Genomic DNA, 16,817 nt, shown 5'->3' with positions numbered 1-16,817 from the left:
TAAAACAAATAAACAAATTATCAGGCGCTACGTACATTAAAAGTAAAAGTTACAACGTTAACCGAGACGTCTGTAACAACGTTGGGTTCTCTTTTTAGGTAATAAAGAGCCTCGCGTTAACACTGGGGTTGTTATTACGATCGGCTGCTTTCTTAAAGGGGGTAAGAACCGTTTCAAAAGGTTCGTCGGCCGACCCCCTTTTTAAATTAAAGTTCTCTTTCTTGTATTACTGATCACGGTTGATGGCACGTTCAGTTCGGCGATGGTTTCCATGAAGTCTCACCTGTGAGGCGTTTTAGCCTTAAGCAACGCGTGACTCTGCATGGCGACACGAATAATATAGATGATGTTGGATCCTGGTCTCCTGATCTTTGTAAATAAATTCACCCCGGTACGGCTTATCTGATCGGCGCAGTTTGTTCAACAAAAATTTAGAATTCTTCCTATACCTTTTATATTAACATTGTAAACTATCTCTTTAACATCGTCTCCGCTACAAGCGTCATTTGCCGATCATTGTTGATCGGGTTGCGGCTGTGTAATCAAAGTTAGGGTTGACATTTCTTTATCTGACTGTTTGTTGAGCATCAAGTATCTGTGTAACACGTTAGTGTATCTCTTAATTTTTTCATCATCTGAAACGGTCCAACTCGTGTTTGGAAATCAGGAACATTTTCTCAGCATACTCCATTATGAGCCGCCGACTCTATTAGCTATCAAGCTAGTGATTAAAGGTATTGCAAAGCTGAGCAGCGAACCTAATAAAACCGCCGCTCTGGTTCACAATGCGCTTCTTGTCTTTAATGGGACAGCTTTTATCGCTTAATTTCTTTATAGCCTTGCGCCATGTTTTCAGTATATTTTTTTTGTTGTTGTTGCTCTCTAAGAGGTATCTTTCCTTTAAGGATATTGAGAGCGATCTCTTGCCATTGCGGATATCAAATCATTAATGACGCTGCGTAATATTAATTTTCGGACCGTCTGTTTTGTTTTGACCAACGCTTTTAAAAGATCTCAATTACGTCGGATTCTGTTTGACATCTTTATAGGAGTGGCGACGCTACCAAGAATGACTGTCGAGATAAGAAATATCACATTTTAGAGCTTCTTTTTGCACATCTAAACCACTGGAAGATATGACGGGAACAAACCGGTTCTTAGCTGTAGTTCCTCAGGAGTGTCAGATTTAAAATCTACGAGTAAATAGCCTTAAGGTTACGTGGGTAGCGTCTTCAAAAGCTTCTAAAAAGAAACGTGTTTTACTGGGGTACATTTGCCGAGCCTACATAATAATCTGTAATTTATCACAAGGGTTCTTAAAAAGGACCATGTATTTAGTGTTTAAATTTATGGTCCTGCTTTTCTTACCCTGACAAAAAAACGTTTTGAACGAAGGATACATGATGCTCAAATCTCTGTGGTGCACGTATTTGGTGAAAGCGTTTTGTATTTCAAGATTTTCGCAAGCTGCCTCCATAAGATCATCGACGACCACCAAATTTACCTTGTCATACGGGAATAGGTCATAGTCTGTAAGTTTTTGCCGTATTCCCTCGAGAAACCTGATATTTGTAAACAAACGGGTTAGCTCGTTGTGCAATTTCTGCCAAAACACGTAAAAACAAATGACATTGTCTGTCTGGATTGTGCAACATTAGCGTATCCGCTTGTATTAACAACCATTTTACCCAAAAACTCTTTCCAGAATTTGAGGGACCTGCTAAAATACAAGAAAACAAGTGTTGAAATTGCACAGCCATGTTTAATAGTCAAAAGGTAGCGTCGTAAAGTCCGTCATCAGTCGTCTTTCTGTACAGTTGTGGCCAAAATTTTGAGAATTAAATAAATATTGGAAATTGGGAAAGTTGCTGCTTAAGTTTTTATAATAGCAATTTGCATATACTCCAGAATGTTATGAAGAGTGATCAGATGAATTGCATAGTCCTTCTTTGCCTTGAAAATTAACTTAATCCCCAAAAAAACTTTCCACTGCATTTCATTGCTGTCATTAAAGGACCTGCTGAGATCATTTTAGTCTTGTTAACTCAGGTGAGAATGTTGACGAGCACAAGGCTGGAGATCATTATGTCAGGCTGATTTGGTTAAAATGGCAGACTTGACCTGTTAAAATGAGGGTGATGCTTGAAATCATTGTTCTTCCATTGTTAACCATGGTGACCTGCAAAGAAATGCGTGCAGCAATCATTGTGTTGCATAAAAATGTCTTCACAGGCAAGGATATTGTGGCTACTAAGATTGCACCTCAATCAACAATTTATAGGATCATCAAGAACTTCAAGGAAAGAGGTTCAATTCTTGTTAAGAAGGCTTCAGGGCATCTAAGAAAGTCCAGCAAGCGCCAGGATCATCTCCTAAAGAGGATTCAGCTGCAGGATCGGAGTGCCACCAGTGCAGAGCTTGCTCAGGAATGGCAGCAGGCAGGTATGAGCGCATCTGCACGCACAGTGAGGCGAAGACTTTTGGAAGATGGCCTGGTGTCAAGAAGGGCAGCAAAGAAGCCACTTCTCTCCCAAAAAAACATCAGGGACAGATTGATCTTCTGCAGAAAATATAGTGAATGGACTGCTGAGGACTGGGGAAAAGTCATATTCTCTGATGAAGCCTCTTTCTGATTGTTTGGGGCATCAGGAAAAAGGCTTGTCCGGAGAAGAAAAGGTGTCCTGTCATGCCAACAGTAAAGCATCCTGAGACCATTCATGTGTGGGGTTGCTTCTCATCCAAAGGAGTGGGCTCACTCACAATTTTGCCCAAAAACACAGCCATGAATAAAGAATGGTACCAAAACACCCTCCGACAGCAACTTCTTCCAACAATCCAACAACAGTTTGGTGACGAACAATGCATTTTCCAGCACGATGGAGCATCGTGCCATAAGGCAAAAGTGATAACTAAGTGGCTCGGGGACCAAAACGCTGAAATTTTGGGTCCATGTCCTGGAAACCCCCCAGATCTTAATCCCATTGAGAACTGTGGTCAATCCTCAAGAGGCGGGTGGACAAACAAAAACCCACGAATTCTGACAAACTCCACGAAGTGATTCTGAAAGAATGGGTTGCGATCAGTCAGGAATTGGCCCAGAAGTTGATTGAGAGCATGCCCAGTCGAATTGCAGAGGTCCTGAAAAAGAAGGGCCAACACTGCAAATACCGACTCTTTGCATAAATGTCACGTAATTGTCGATAAAAGCCTTTGAAACGTATGAAGTGCATGTAATTATATTTCACTACATCACAGAAACAACTGAAACAAAGATCTAAAAGCAGTTTAGCAGCAAACTTTGTGAAAACTAATATTTGTGTCATTCTCAACTTTTGGCCACGACTGTAGACGTACTTTTGTGTTTTACGTAGCGGTCTTGTATCAATGTCCCGACTCTTCCCATTTCTGAAAATGCTGTTTTGCTCTATACCTATTGTTTGATGCATCTTGGGATCGGGATTGCGTGTGTAATACAACACAAGCTTTTTTTAAGCTGGCAAAATTAATAAGTTGGGTGTTAGCGACGTTGAAAGTTCTACTCTTACGCTGGGTTCACACCTAAGCGTTTTGCAAACGCGCGTTTTTATGCGCGATTTTGTCGCGCGTTTTTATGCGCGTTTTTGTAATAGTAAACGCGCGTTTGACGCGCGTTTGGGTGATTGACAGCAGTGTTGTCCAAAGAGTCTATGGCCCAAACGCGCGTCAAACGCGCCAAAAAAAGCTCCTGTACTTGTTTGAGCGTCGGGCGTTTTACAGCGCGATCATACGCGCTGTAAAACGCCCAGGTGTGAACCATTCCCATAGGGAATCATTGGTTCTTGCCTGTTGTGCGTTTTACAGCGCGTAGGAACGCGCTGTAAAACGCTCAGGTGTGAACCCAGCGTTAACCTTTATTACGGTGGCAGTAGCCGCCTCTACTTACGAATATGACTGAGTCTGTGTCGTGATAAAAACAACATTCTTGCAATCTGTCTAGGAGTGTGTATAATTCGAGTCTGGCGTAGGCGTTTGTAAACCAGGCTATAAAAATGTTTATTTTTTTTTTGAGTGTGTAGCGCTCTTTTACATAACACCGATTCATAGATATGTAGATAGAAATATGGATTAATAGATATTAGAAGTTTACATTTTGTATATTTTTTTTTTTTAGATGGATAGCTGTGTAGATAGATGGATATGAAGTAGCTTGATTTAACTGTGTTATCCTGGCTCTTTATTGTTTCCGCTGTTTGTGCGGCATGATGCCTATGCCTCGTAACACATGTATAAACAGTACTATTGGGTTTGTGGAACGCTTGGGCGGGGAAAGGGGCTCATCAAAGGTCCTAGATAAAATAGATAGATAAATTGATAGATAACAGATAGGGCATGTTCTAATATATTTATATAACTAACATGTCTGTGAACCTCTGTTCATAGGCTATGGAATAGGACAAATGGGTAGACAGAATTGGCCCTGGGAAAAGTTGCGTGTCGCAATTAGCTAGTGTTAATATTTAGAAATGATAAATATCTGTGTAAGGCTACTTTCACACTAGCTTTTTGGCTTTCCGTTTGAGAGCTTCGTTCAGGGCTCTCACCAGCGGTCCACAACGGATCAGTTTTGCCCTAATGCATTCTGAATGGAAAAGGATCCGCTCAGAATGCATCAGTTTGCCACCGATCAGTCTCCATTCCGCTCTGGAGGCGGACACCAAAGCGCTGCCTGCAGCGTTTTGCTGTCCGCTTGACGAAACCGAGCCAAACGGATCCGTCCTGGCACACAATGTAAGTCAATGGGGACGGATCCATTTTCTCTGACAGAATCTGGCACATTAGCAAACTGATCAGTCTCCCATTGTCTTTCGATGGATTTCATGACTGATCAGTCTTGGCTATGTTACAGATAATACAACTGGATCCGTTCATGACGGATGCATGCGGTTGTATTATTGTAATGGATCCAAACTTATAATTATCCAAACTTATAGTGCAGCCCCCACTGATGTCTTGCCACTTTTTTTTTTTTTCTTCTAAAGAAAGTTCATCCGCTCTGGTCACAGTCTCTTTTGGCGCCTCATATGCTAATGAGGCGACTGTGTTATACTAGGTGTGGACTATCTGCGAGCGCATCCAATCGGAGCACCCCACTGTTGGCCAGGGAGAAGGAGATCAAGTTCTCGCGGAAATGCAACTCCTTCTCCCGCGATCTTCAATGATATCATAATGGACGGGGTTTATGGGCAGAAAATGGGGCGTTTTGGTGACATCATCAAAGGGCTTTTAGGAAGATAGAAGGATCAATTAGCCATTTTATAATGGCTTAGTAAGAGCCATTAATATTGTTATATTTTAATAGCATGGGCATTTTCGCACGCGGCGATGCCCATGCTGTTTATTTATTTTTTTATGTTGTTTAAGTATTTTTATTTTAAGGAAAGGGGGGTGATTTGAACTATATATATATATATATATATATATATATATATATATCTATATATATATATATATATATATATATATATATATACAATTTGTAAAAACTTTTTTACTTTTTAATCTTGTGTGACAGTAACTGGCAATCATTAGATTGCCTATTGTGTTCATTGATGTCTATATAGACCTCATTGAACACTTCATTTGAACTATACCAATACAATGCTGCCACCTTCAGCCTATTAGCGGCAGGGGAAAGCTGTTACCGGAGCAGAAGTGCGCAACTTCCGCTTCCGGACTGCATATGTGCCTTGGTCACATTTGACCATGGCATCTGAAAGGGAAAATGTATGCGATCAGCCTTATGGCTGATTGCATACATGTGCCGCAGGTCTCTGCTATTTGAAATAGCAGAAACCCCGCGGCTAAGGCTCCCGCTGCACGTGCGAGCGGGCGCCATGTTTGGGGACCGGACTTCCGCCGTACATGTATGGCAGACGTCCTTAAAGGGTTAATACAAGCTTAATATCATTTTATTTTTTAACCTATTAAAACTTAATTTAATTACTGACGCCTTATTGGATCTGAAAGAATGGAAGGGGATTTGAATGGGTGATATTTTCGGCGTGATTTGGTTGGGATTGTGGGTGTGGTTATGGTTGGAAAAGGGGCATGGTCACCTGTAACTTTGAGTTTGACATGTACATTAGCGCTTCACTACGCACATACTCTGAAATTGTCACAGCTGGACGAGCATGTGCTGCCCCTCCATTCAACTATACAGGACTGCCAGAAATAGCCAAATGCTATGCTCCGCTTTTCATTATCTCTTAGAAAGTGAATGGGGGGCACGGCGCATGGCTGTTTTTGGCAGTCCCATAGAGTAGAATAGAGCATGCTTAACCACACATTCCATTCACTTCGGGGTATGCGGCACATTTTCTCATAATCAGTAGAGGCCCCGAGGGTTGGACGTCTGCTGACCTAATAGTTGGCATTTATACATGTGGGTAGGGATATCTTCTTGTAACAACGATATTCCTTTAATAACCTCAAACATTCATAGCTGGATGTGCTGCTAAGGAGTTCTAGTTTAAAAGGATCCACAAAGGCTCCATGATCTATGTGTATACTCTACCTTTATAATGTGCATTTTATTTCCCTTACTGTTTTATCCCGGGACCATCCCTGGTCCATTCTCCTGATGCCTTTTGATGCTTCTTTCAGGGTTTCAAGTATATCAGATGAGATGTAATCTATTCATGTTTTTCACTTTTCCCTATCTTAACAAAATAGTTAAACAGTATCACCTACCTGTATATTAACCTGTATGTGCTATGTAGGTAAAATCTTAAGAGTGGTTCATAGATTGGAAGGTTGTCTTATTCTTAACAGGAAGGTGACACCTAGTGAAGATGTGGAATAAACAATGTTATTCAGACCTCTCCCAATACTTTTTGAAATTATATGTGTGTGTGTAGCTTAGAGCCCCAATATTTATAGGATTCCCCAATCAGACCTCAGATCAGATACTCAATATGAACAAGACCCCCCCCCCTCCCCAATTCAGTCCACAGATCAGAGCACCAATGTGAATAAGATCTCTTCCCACCCCCCCTCCCCCTCCCCCCCATACAGACCTCAGATCAGACCCTCATGTTAATCAGCAAGCAGAGGGGAAAAAAAATCAGCTTACCTCTCCTTCTCCAGATACTACCGCTACTCCTGAGATCCAGTGCTCTTCCTAATCTTCTTGCCGTGCTGTGCTGTGACCCAACATCGCACAACGTGAGGTCACAGAGCGCGCCAATGTTCTCATGCTGTGCGCAGGTCACAGCACAGCGTGCGTAGCCTTGCAGGAGAAGACCAGGAAGTGGTGAGTACAGAGCCTGCACATTGAGCTTCCCAGTCCACCTGTACTCCCTAATGGAAGCGCTCATTCGTATCCGCCCCATAAGACACACTGACATTTTACCCCGACTTTGTCTTATGCAGTGAAGAATACAGTGTGTGTGTGTGTGTGTGTGTGTGTGTGTGTGTATAATATTTATATATAATAACATTTTTCTAAATAGATTCCATGTGTAGTGAATTCACATACGTGTATTAATTTTTATCGCAGGCTATGAGGAGAGCAATCTCTAAAAACACAGCGATGCTAGTTTGTTCTGCCCCGCAGTTTCCACACGGTGTTATTGATCCTATAGAAGAAGTCGCTAAGGTAAGTAGAAATAATAAAACTCACAAAATGTGCAGAAAATAACAAAAATATCCTTACACCCTTCATCTCCTCCTTTCCCTTGGTCCATTTTGTCTCATATAACAGTTATAACTGAGAAATATATAATAAAACCTACTCTGTGTTCTGGGAATTTAGCCTTGTCCTCCCTCCATTGGCGGTGGGAAATGTATCTGATCTGTGACGGTATGGCTACTGGGACCCCACTGGTGAAAAGGCAGGGTTACAATTGGTTACTATGACAGCCTTGTGAAAACTCCCAGCGCTGTCACAGCAAGCTGCATACTAAGCTGTCATAAAAGCATATTGTACAATACTATTCTGTAGCAGTCAATGGTACAGCGATCAGAAGATTGCATGTACAAATCCCATGAGAGAACTAAAAAAATAAAAAAAAATAAAGTAAAAAAAAATATACGAGACCACAAATGTATTCAAAATTCAATGTATCCCCTTTACTTATTTTACATATAAAAATAAACAATATAAAAAGTTTTAAAATGTCCGACCTATTAATATATTTTTCCTGAGCGTGATCAAAAAGTCGTAAGTACCACAAAATGGTACCAATAAAAACTATGGTTCACTCTACAAAAATAAGCCCTCACACAGTTATGTAGACCAAAAAAATTAGCTATGAGTGTCAGAAAATGGCTATGCAAAGAATTTATATTTTTCAAAGGTTTTAATTTTTTTAAACTAGTAAAACATAATAAACACTATACCAATTTGGTATTTCCAAAATCGTGTTTACCCGCAGGATAAGGATGTAATGTCATTTTTAGCGCATGGTGAATGTCATGATAACAAACCAAAAAACCCTGATGGAATTGTATTGGGTTTTTCATCCCTCAAATAATTTTTCTGTTTTCCCATACAAGATTTGGTAAATAAAATGGCGCTTTTAAAATTGGAACTTGTCCTCCAAAATATAAGCCATATGAATGAAAAGTTAAAAAGCCTGGCAGTTTGTTCTGCCAGGCTTTTTAACTTTTCATTCATATGGCTTATATTTTGGAGGGCAAGTTCCAATGTTCAGTTTGTTCTTGTGTTTATAATTCTCCGTTTTTTTTTTTTTTTTTTTATAACTTTAGCTGGCCCTAAAATACAAAATCCCTTTCCACGTGGATGCCTGTTTGGGTGGATTTCTCATTGTATTCATGGAGAAAGCTGGTTTTCCTCTTCCGCCATTTGACTTTAGGGTCAAAGGAGTGACCAGCATCTCTGCAGATACTCATAAGGTACAATAATTAAGTTAAAAGTACTTTCATCTTTTAGCAGGACACACCTGATGACCTGTAGTATATGTTAAGTAAACGCGCTATAACTGCTCATTTTACGGAAAGGTTCAATAGTTAAAGGGGTTCTTCAGGATTTAAAAAAATGAAAATACTTTAAATATTACTTTATTATAAATATATTCACAAATACCTTTCATTACTTAGAATTGCTTGTTTTTGTCTAGGGAGCGATCATCAGGGGAAACAGAATGGCCGCAGTCCTATTAGTCCACACAAAACCTGTCTTAATCGCACAGGAGGACAATTTACTTCACAACAAGGGCCTCCTCCTCCTCTCTGCTCTAGTTGTCAGGAATCATGATCCTCAATAGAGGTGAATCTCTGTGGGAATGGAGAAGATGAGACATGAGGAGGGTGAGGTGGCGCTAGTGAGCAGCAGTACTTGTTTACAGTCTCCATTACCACAGCAAGACACTACCACAGTCTGTCCTGTCTGTCCTCTCTGTACTTCATGTCTCCTCATGAATTTATTATTCCAGAGATTCAGCTAAAGTTCTTATCTGTATTCAGGATCATAATCCCTGACAAGTAGACCAGAGAGGAGGATGAGGCAGCTCTTTACCTCAGTGTTGTGAAGGAACTTGTCATGTGTGATCAGGACAGGTTTTGTGTGAACTAATGGGTGGGTGGCCATTTTGTTTCCCCTGATGATTGCTTCCTAGACAAAACAAGCCATTATAACTAATGAAAGGTATTTGAGAATATATTTATTATAAAGTAATATTTAAGTATTTTCATTTTCTTAATTCCCGGAGAACCCTTTTAACCTCTAACCTTGATGTTACTTTGCTCTTTAGGAATTATTAGGAACCCTAAAGAGAAGGTGTCAACAAAATGTGCACTCTGCAGGCATCATGTTATAGACCAGGAGGCATTCCACAGACTTATAGATAGTTTTGTAGGAAAATATTCAGCAAAACTTGTAATTTAATATATTTGACTTTGCTTTTTCCGACTTCAGTTGTTACATGGGGGAGGTGTCATCAGTGATTGATAGCATTCACTGTGTAAGTGTGTATACAGAGATGGCTGTCACTCATTTATAGCTGTACACAGGGGTAGTCTTAAGCTCAAGAAAAGCTGAGATATAACTCTATAAATTACAATGTCAATCTGCTCAGCTCTCCTGTTCTATAACATGCTGCCTGCAGATTGCACTTCCTTTTGTGGTAACAAGTCCTCTTTAAAAGTGTTCTCCAGGAATTAAAACTATTAAAGTACATAAATATTACTGTATTGCAAATATATTCCCAAATACCTTTCATTAATTATAATTTCTCATTTTGTCTAGGGAGCATTCATTAGGAGAATTAAAATTGTTGCCATCCTATTGGTACGCTCAAAGTTTCTTCACAATACTGAGGAAAGATGTGCCTCATCCATCTCTGCTCTACTTGTCAGGGATTGTTATTCTGAATACATTTTAATATAATCTTGAGCTGAATCTATATAGGAATGGAGTTCATGAAGAGACATGAAGTACAGAGAAGAAGGTGGGGATTAGGCTAATGAACAGCAGCCCTTGTATGCCGTCTCCATTACCACAGCCCCACACTACCACAGTCTGTCCTGTCCGTCTTCTCTGTACTTAATGTCTCATCATGAACATCATTCTCACAGAGATTCAGCTTAAGTTCTTAACAGCTGTATTTAGGATCTTAATCCCTGACGAGTAGAGCAGAGAGGAAGATGAAGCAGTTCTGATGTATCTTGTCCTCCTGTGCGATTAGGACAGGTTTTCTGGGCGGCGGCCATTTTATTTCTCCTGAAGATTGTTCCCTAGACAAAAGGAGCTATTATAACTAATGAAAGGTACTTGGGAATATATTTATAACTTTTCAATTTTCTTTATTCCCGGTGAACCCCTTTTTAAGTAACTGTGTATTTGACTTCTTACTGTTTTTCTCGTCTGATTTCCTTTCAGTATGGCTTCGCACCTAAAGGGTCTTCAGTGATACTGTATAGCCACAAGGACTATAGGCACTATCAGTACTTTGTCGCATCAGACTGGCCAGGTGGACTGTATGCTTCTCCGTCTATAGCTGGCTCTCGACCTGGTGGGATTGTAGCTGCTTGTTGGGCAACAATGATGCACATGGGGGAAGATGGATATGTTGAGGCCACCAAGAATATAATTTCGACTGCACAATTCATTATAAAAGAGTATGTGAACTTGTGTTGATTTGATTTATTAATTTAGCTACCTATTAAATCATCTTCTGTATATTCCTTACTTTACAAAGAAGACACTCGTGTTGACAAGTCTTCCTTCTTTATTTAAAGGAATATTCTGGATAAAACAAGTTATCCCTAACCCCTGTATAGGGGATAACTGTTTGATCGGGGAGAGGGGACCTCTACCATTCACGAGAATGTGAGTCCTGTGTCCCCTGTTAAAAGGAGTGGTGGTCGAGCATGCGTCCCACTTTTCTACTCCTACACTATGCGATGTACTCCGCAATCTCTGACACTTCCATATAAATAAACGGACCGGCAGCATGCATGATTGCATGCTTGACTGTCGCATCATTCCTTTTGAGGGGGCATAAGATTCCTGTTCTTGTGGTGGGAATCTCAACAGTCTGACCCTCATTGATCTAACTTTAATTCCCTATCCAGTGGCTAGGGGATATCTTGTTACTGGAATACCCCTTTTAAAGGGGCTTTCTATGCTCCTGATATTTATTACTTCTCCTCAGAGTGAAGGTTCAACCACCCCCCTCCCCCAACCCCTACGATCAGCTATTCCCTGGATCCTTGGCCACTGGAACTAACTTTGGTTCTGTCCTTCCAGTTCCATTCACATTCATAGTGTAATGGCTGTTTTTGGTTACTGCACCTCAGCGCTGTAAATATGGGAGCTGCAGTAACCTGGCATGGCCACTACACTTTGAGCGGAGCTGTTTCCTATTCCATTCACAGTTTTAGTTCCAGAGCTGGAGGCTTCAGGGAATAGCTGATCGGTGGGGGTGCTGGATGTTGGATGCTCACTGATCATATATGAACGACATACCCTGAGGATAAATCATCAATATCAGGAGCCTGGAAAGTCAGATAGTAGTCAATGTATTCACATGTTGCATGCCCAGTTTTCACAGTGTAGCAGGGCAGCCATAGGAATGAATAGCGTCACAGCGTGACTCGTGCGTTTGCTGCGACCACAACACTCAAGTCACAAAAAATCCAGCTTGCTGATCAACACTGCATTTCCATTTATTCCTATGGCTGCACTGCTACGCTCCGATACTTGTGTGCACAATATGTGTCACGCTCAAAATTGCTGTGTAGCCGTACTCTTAGAAATAGAATTTAAATTAAAACATCTTTTCTAAGGAGGACATGGATGTTATTTTTAATTTAGATTTGATAACCGAAAATTAAGATTTCTCGCTTGTATCATTGGGGGAGACAGGACTGTGGGTATAGCTGCTTGCTGCCACTAGGAGGCGACACTAGGCTGAAAAGTGGTAACTCCTCCCCTGCCGGCTATACCCCCTCCAGCCTAGAGAGAGCATATCGGTTTTTAGCTTGGTGTCGTAGGGGGGTGGCTTTTTTGATCTTTTTTCATTTTGTTATTTTTACAGATTTCCTGGATGGGGCACAGGAACGCTTGAGTCCCTGTCTCCCTAGGAGGCTGGCCGGTGTTGCTTGTTCCACCGCCTTGCCTCCCCCAAGAAGACAAAGTGGACCAGGGCAGCCTCGCTCCTCTGCTTTCCGCCAGAAAGAGGGCCACCTCCTCTCCAGCCCTTCTCTGCCCGGACCCCTGATGCCTGGTGCCAGCGGTCGTGGGGTGGCCCTGCTGGTACAAGACTAAGGGTGAAGAGCACAGATGAAAACAGGTGAGTATTACTGTCCCTCCCTGTCCCCCTCACACATGGCCCCCTTCTTAAGATGGTAGCGAATCCTCCACCCGTCACCCATCTCACCTTAGCAATAAACGGGTTAATCCCATTCCACGGCGGCAGCATCTTAGTTTCTGTCTCCCCACCACTCTCCGATCTAGACATATCAGGACAGGGGACATTCAAGAGGATTTCTCAACAAACAGGCGCCTTCCGCGCCCCATTCCGGGCCCCCTGTTCTCTGACCGACCGGGTGGGCCAAGCGCCTTTACCTTCTCGGCGGATCCATCCCGGGCGCCCGCTAATGCTGTTCTGGGTCCCTCTGTTTTCCAGAGGAAGAGCAGGCAGAACGGATACCCCAGTCGGCCGGTCGCCGCAAAATCTAGGCCCCGGCTTTATTCGGGCCTACTGATTTATTTATTTTTCCCTCTGGCCGCGCTGTTTTTTCTTCCGGCACACGGGGTGGGTTTCCGCGGCCAGTGAACACAGGCGGCCGCATTCCGGACACCGATCCAAGTACTGCTGTGTTCCGACTGGCGGTGAAAACTTAGTCCCCGGCTTTGCGGCCTTCTAGGCCGCAACTTCCACCTTCAGTACTTGCCTTATGTATTACTAACTCCTTCCTTATGTGGACTGACCGCACTAGCACTGGTCTCAATGCCAGCCATAGGCGTCCCCCGTTCCGTAAGTGGCGAAATTGCAGTTCCACTGGTCACAGTATTGTAAGTATGCATTAACCTCTTGTATAGGTGGCATTATGCCATTCTCACTGCTGTTACCCCCTTCCTGGGGTGGAATAATTGCACTTCCCACCGGGTACAGAACTCATCCTATGCAAGTTCCTGCTGGGTGCGTTACCCCCTTGATGATAGGTGATGTATTTGTACTACCTCGGGTTACAGTACTTAATGGATATGTTACTCCCTATCATAGGTGGAGTGATTGCACTGCCACTGAGCGCAGTGCTTACCGTAGGCATTACCCCCCCCCCTCCATAGGGTGGGTAATTACACTTCTGTAGATTGCGGATCTGACTATCGCGCTACCCCCTTCCCTAACCGGGGGATTACACTACCATTGGTTGCTATTCCATCACTTATTTGCCATCACATACTTCCTGTGGCATTACCGTCTACAAATGATCCATTAATCGCTAAGCATCTTTGCATGCTATAATTATACTACGCCACAACACTAGATGCCTTGGCTTCCTTCACAGGTGGTCCGTGGCAACAGTCGGTACCCGCTGGTGCCTGGTACTCTCCATCTAGCGCATATGGATACTGCCACTGGATACTATGGATGCTCACATATTGTGTCCTTCTTTTCTTCCGTCACTGGTTGGGGACACAAGAATGTCGACCTTTTTGCTCTCAGGGGGGTCACCCAGCAACACTTATGTGTCCTAGAAACCCCCCCCCCCCCCCCCCTTCCCCATTCCCATTAGCCTCCACCGTTCAGGTCAGTCACATTACACAGAATACTGTGATCACGATCCAGCAAGCAGAATATTCCACTGACTCTGGATGCTTCATCCACCACTCTTCCTTATCTAGGTGAGGGTGTTATGCTGACTACTACAACAGGTTCTCCTTCGCGGGTAAGTCTTCACGCTAGGGCTAGATGATCGTAATCACTTTAGTGGGACAGCCCCCCTCAGGTAGGGGTTCTACCCTGGCACTACTTCGGCAGTTGTTCCTGTTCAGTGCCCTTTTCAGGTGGAGGGTTTAAGGTTAGCCATACTAACTGAGAAAGCATGATTCCATGACTTCTACTGGATGTCCTCAGTCCTTCCCCTCAGTTTTACGTTGGCGGAGCATGCGGTAGCTCCTACTGCACAAGGGGTGTTTGCGTTACCATTACATGCTAAGGTCCCTACTGCACAGCTCTTTCGTCAGGTGACAAATTCTTCTAACACGAGAATCAGTGATCTCTATGGTGTAGCCTACTCCTCAGCTGGAGTATGGCGTGACCATTACTCTTGTATCTTCCCTTGTATGGCCTCACCTTCAGGCGGAGTATCGCATTACCACTAGATTCTGTAGAGCGCCAGTCTCAGATGTGAATGGGCTTTAGTTCTGGCCTCTTTCTGGTTTACACTACCGATAAGGGTCTGTTGCTCTGACAACTGTTGTCCTTCTGTCGTCAATTCGGGCGTGGCGATGGCGTAATTGCCATTGCTGATCAGCACCTACCTTCAAGTGCATTCTACTGTGTAGCTTAGTCCCTGCGGCACTCGTCAACCACTAGATTGCCGTTCTAAGCGGGACTTGGGTTCTACTAGTGATGCCGTGACGCCATCGGTGCTACCTCTCTTCAGATATCAGTAATGTCTACGTCACCTCAAGCCAATGGTGGACATTCTTTCACTGCTCATTCCAGGGGTGGACTGAGTCTTCCCTTGACGGGTAGAGCGGGTGTCACCGCTGGTAGGGGTTTTGTCCCTGGACCGGAACACACTTTTCCTTCCCTGTCTCTCCTCGAGCTGGATAACTGATCACCTTCTCCTTCTGTCTAGCTGACCAGTAGCCATGGGTTGTACAACTCTGGAAGCCCATCTCAATTTTTTCCACTGGCCCAGGGTTCCTCTGGTACGGTGGAGGTGTTGGGCGTCGTAATCGCACTCCACAAGAGTATTTCTCTCATCTTTGTTCCACTCATCTGCCTTTCCAGGCAGGGTTGCCACCTTGTTAATATATGGTCACTGACGGGGCTTCCCATCACCGATGATGCTCACATCGGCTTTACTTTTACCTTTCTCTCGAGGTATTGATTCTTTGGCCTGCAGTGGGGCACGCCTGGCTCAGGTGTTTTTTTTCTTTGTGGTTTTTCAGGCAGCTTCTCTCACTAGAAATCTCACCACAAGCCTCTACGGCTATAAAGGCATTGGTCTACCAGTATTCCGCTTCTTAGGGGGCGTTCTCTTGGCCAGAGGAGGATCCTGCGGACTTGGCTTTCTAGTTCTACTTCCACAGTTGCGGCCAGGAGCCAGCTGTTTGGTGGCATTTTTTCGGAGTTGATACACCTTCTTGTACGTACTTTTTTCTTTTATCATGAACATAAGGCAGTGCTCCGCCCAGTATCCTCTTTCTTTGCAGAAGGTGGTTGCCCTTCCACGTCATCACAGACATGGATTTCTCTTCTTTCTCCCTCGCATTATACAGACTGAGCTCTCCATCAGCCATGTGATTTGCCCTCTGAGATTTGCTTGTCCATGACTAGCAATTACCGCCATACAGACTTTTACCAATTTTTTACCTGGGGTCCTTGTCAAAGCTGACTGCCTCCAAAGGATGTTTTCCAGATATATCTGTTAAACAGTTGCTCCGGCATTCCACTCCCGGGTAAGACACCGCCCAGCTGCGTTTTTCTCCATGTGCGTGTGATTTTGTTTCCTCCCCGTGGACTGCTTTAGGAGGTACCAGTCCTTTGTCCCCTAATGATACGAGCGAGAAAACAAGATTTTTGTGAAACTCACCTGTAAAATCTCTTTCTCGCTTAGTTCATTGGGGGACACAGCTCCCACCCAGTAATTTCTGTTTGCCGTAAATGTTGGCGGTTGTGGAGCCAGTATGGCCCTCAGTTCTGGTTCGATCCGACTGACGTTGGTCAGTTATTGGTTGTTTACCATATGTGTTTTTTATTTTTATTTTTTTTCCTCCTTCTCCTATTGCTTGGGCATAAACTGATATGCTATCTCCAGGCTGGAGGGGGTATAGCCGGCAGGGGAGGAGTTACCACTTTTCAGCCTAGTGTCGCCTCCTAGTGGCAGCAAGCAGCTATACCCACGGTCCTGTCCCCCCCAATGAACTAAGCGAGAAAGAGATTTTACAGGTTTCACAAAAATCTATTTTTTTTTCTGTAGCTAAATAATGTTACCTTTTAGAGATATGTAGAGGACCTGACATTTGATTTAGTAGGTACTAATAATCCTAAGGCCGAATGTACACGGCCGTGTTCCGCGGCCGAGAGCGGTCCGTGGTATGCCAGGCTGGACTCCTGTTCAGAGCAGGAGCGCAC

General features: G+C 43.3%; 1 protein-coding gene across 1 annotated transcript in view; it reads left to right on the top strand.

Moving 5' to 3' along the window:
* SGPL1 (sphingosine-1-phosphate lyase 1) overlaps window positions 1–16,817 on the top strand; it is a 109,611-nt gene that overhangs the window by 79,208 nt on the left and 13,586 nt on the right. The window contains exons 9-11 of the mRNA XM_044303087.1: window positions 7,538–7,636; window positions 8,749–8,895; window positions 10,880–11,118. Coding sequence (XP_044159022.1) covers window positions 7,538–7,636; window positions 8,749–8,895; window positions 10,880–11,118 — 485 coding nt within the window. The remainder of the gene's footprint in view (window positions 1–7,537; window positions 7,637–8,748; window positions 8,896–10,879; window positions 11,119–16,817) is intronic.

Source organism: Bufo gargarizans, chromosome 8, assembly GCF_014858855.1.
Source record: "Bufo gargarizans isolate SCDJY-AF-19 chromosome 8, ASM1485885v1, whole genome shotgun sequence".
NCBI classification, from domain to species: Eukaryota; Metazoa; Chordata; class Amphibia; order Anura; family Bufonidae; genus Bufo; species Bufo gargarizans.
Note: the sequence above shows the minus strand (reverse complement) of the source record. Positions and strands in the feature narration are given on the sequence as shown.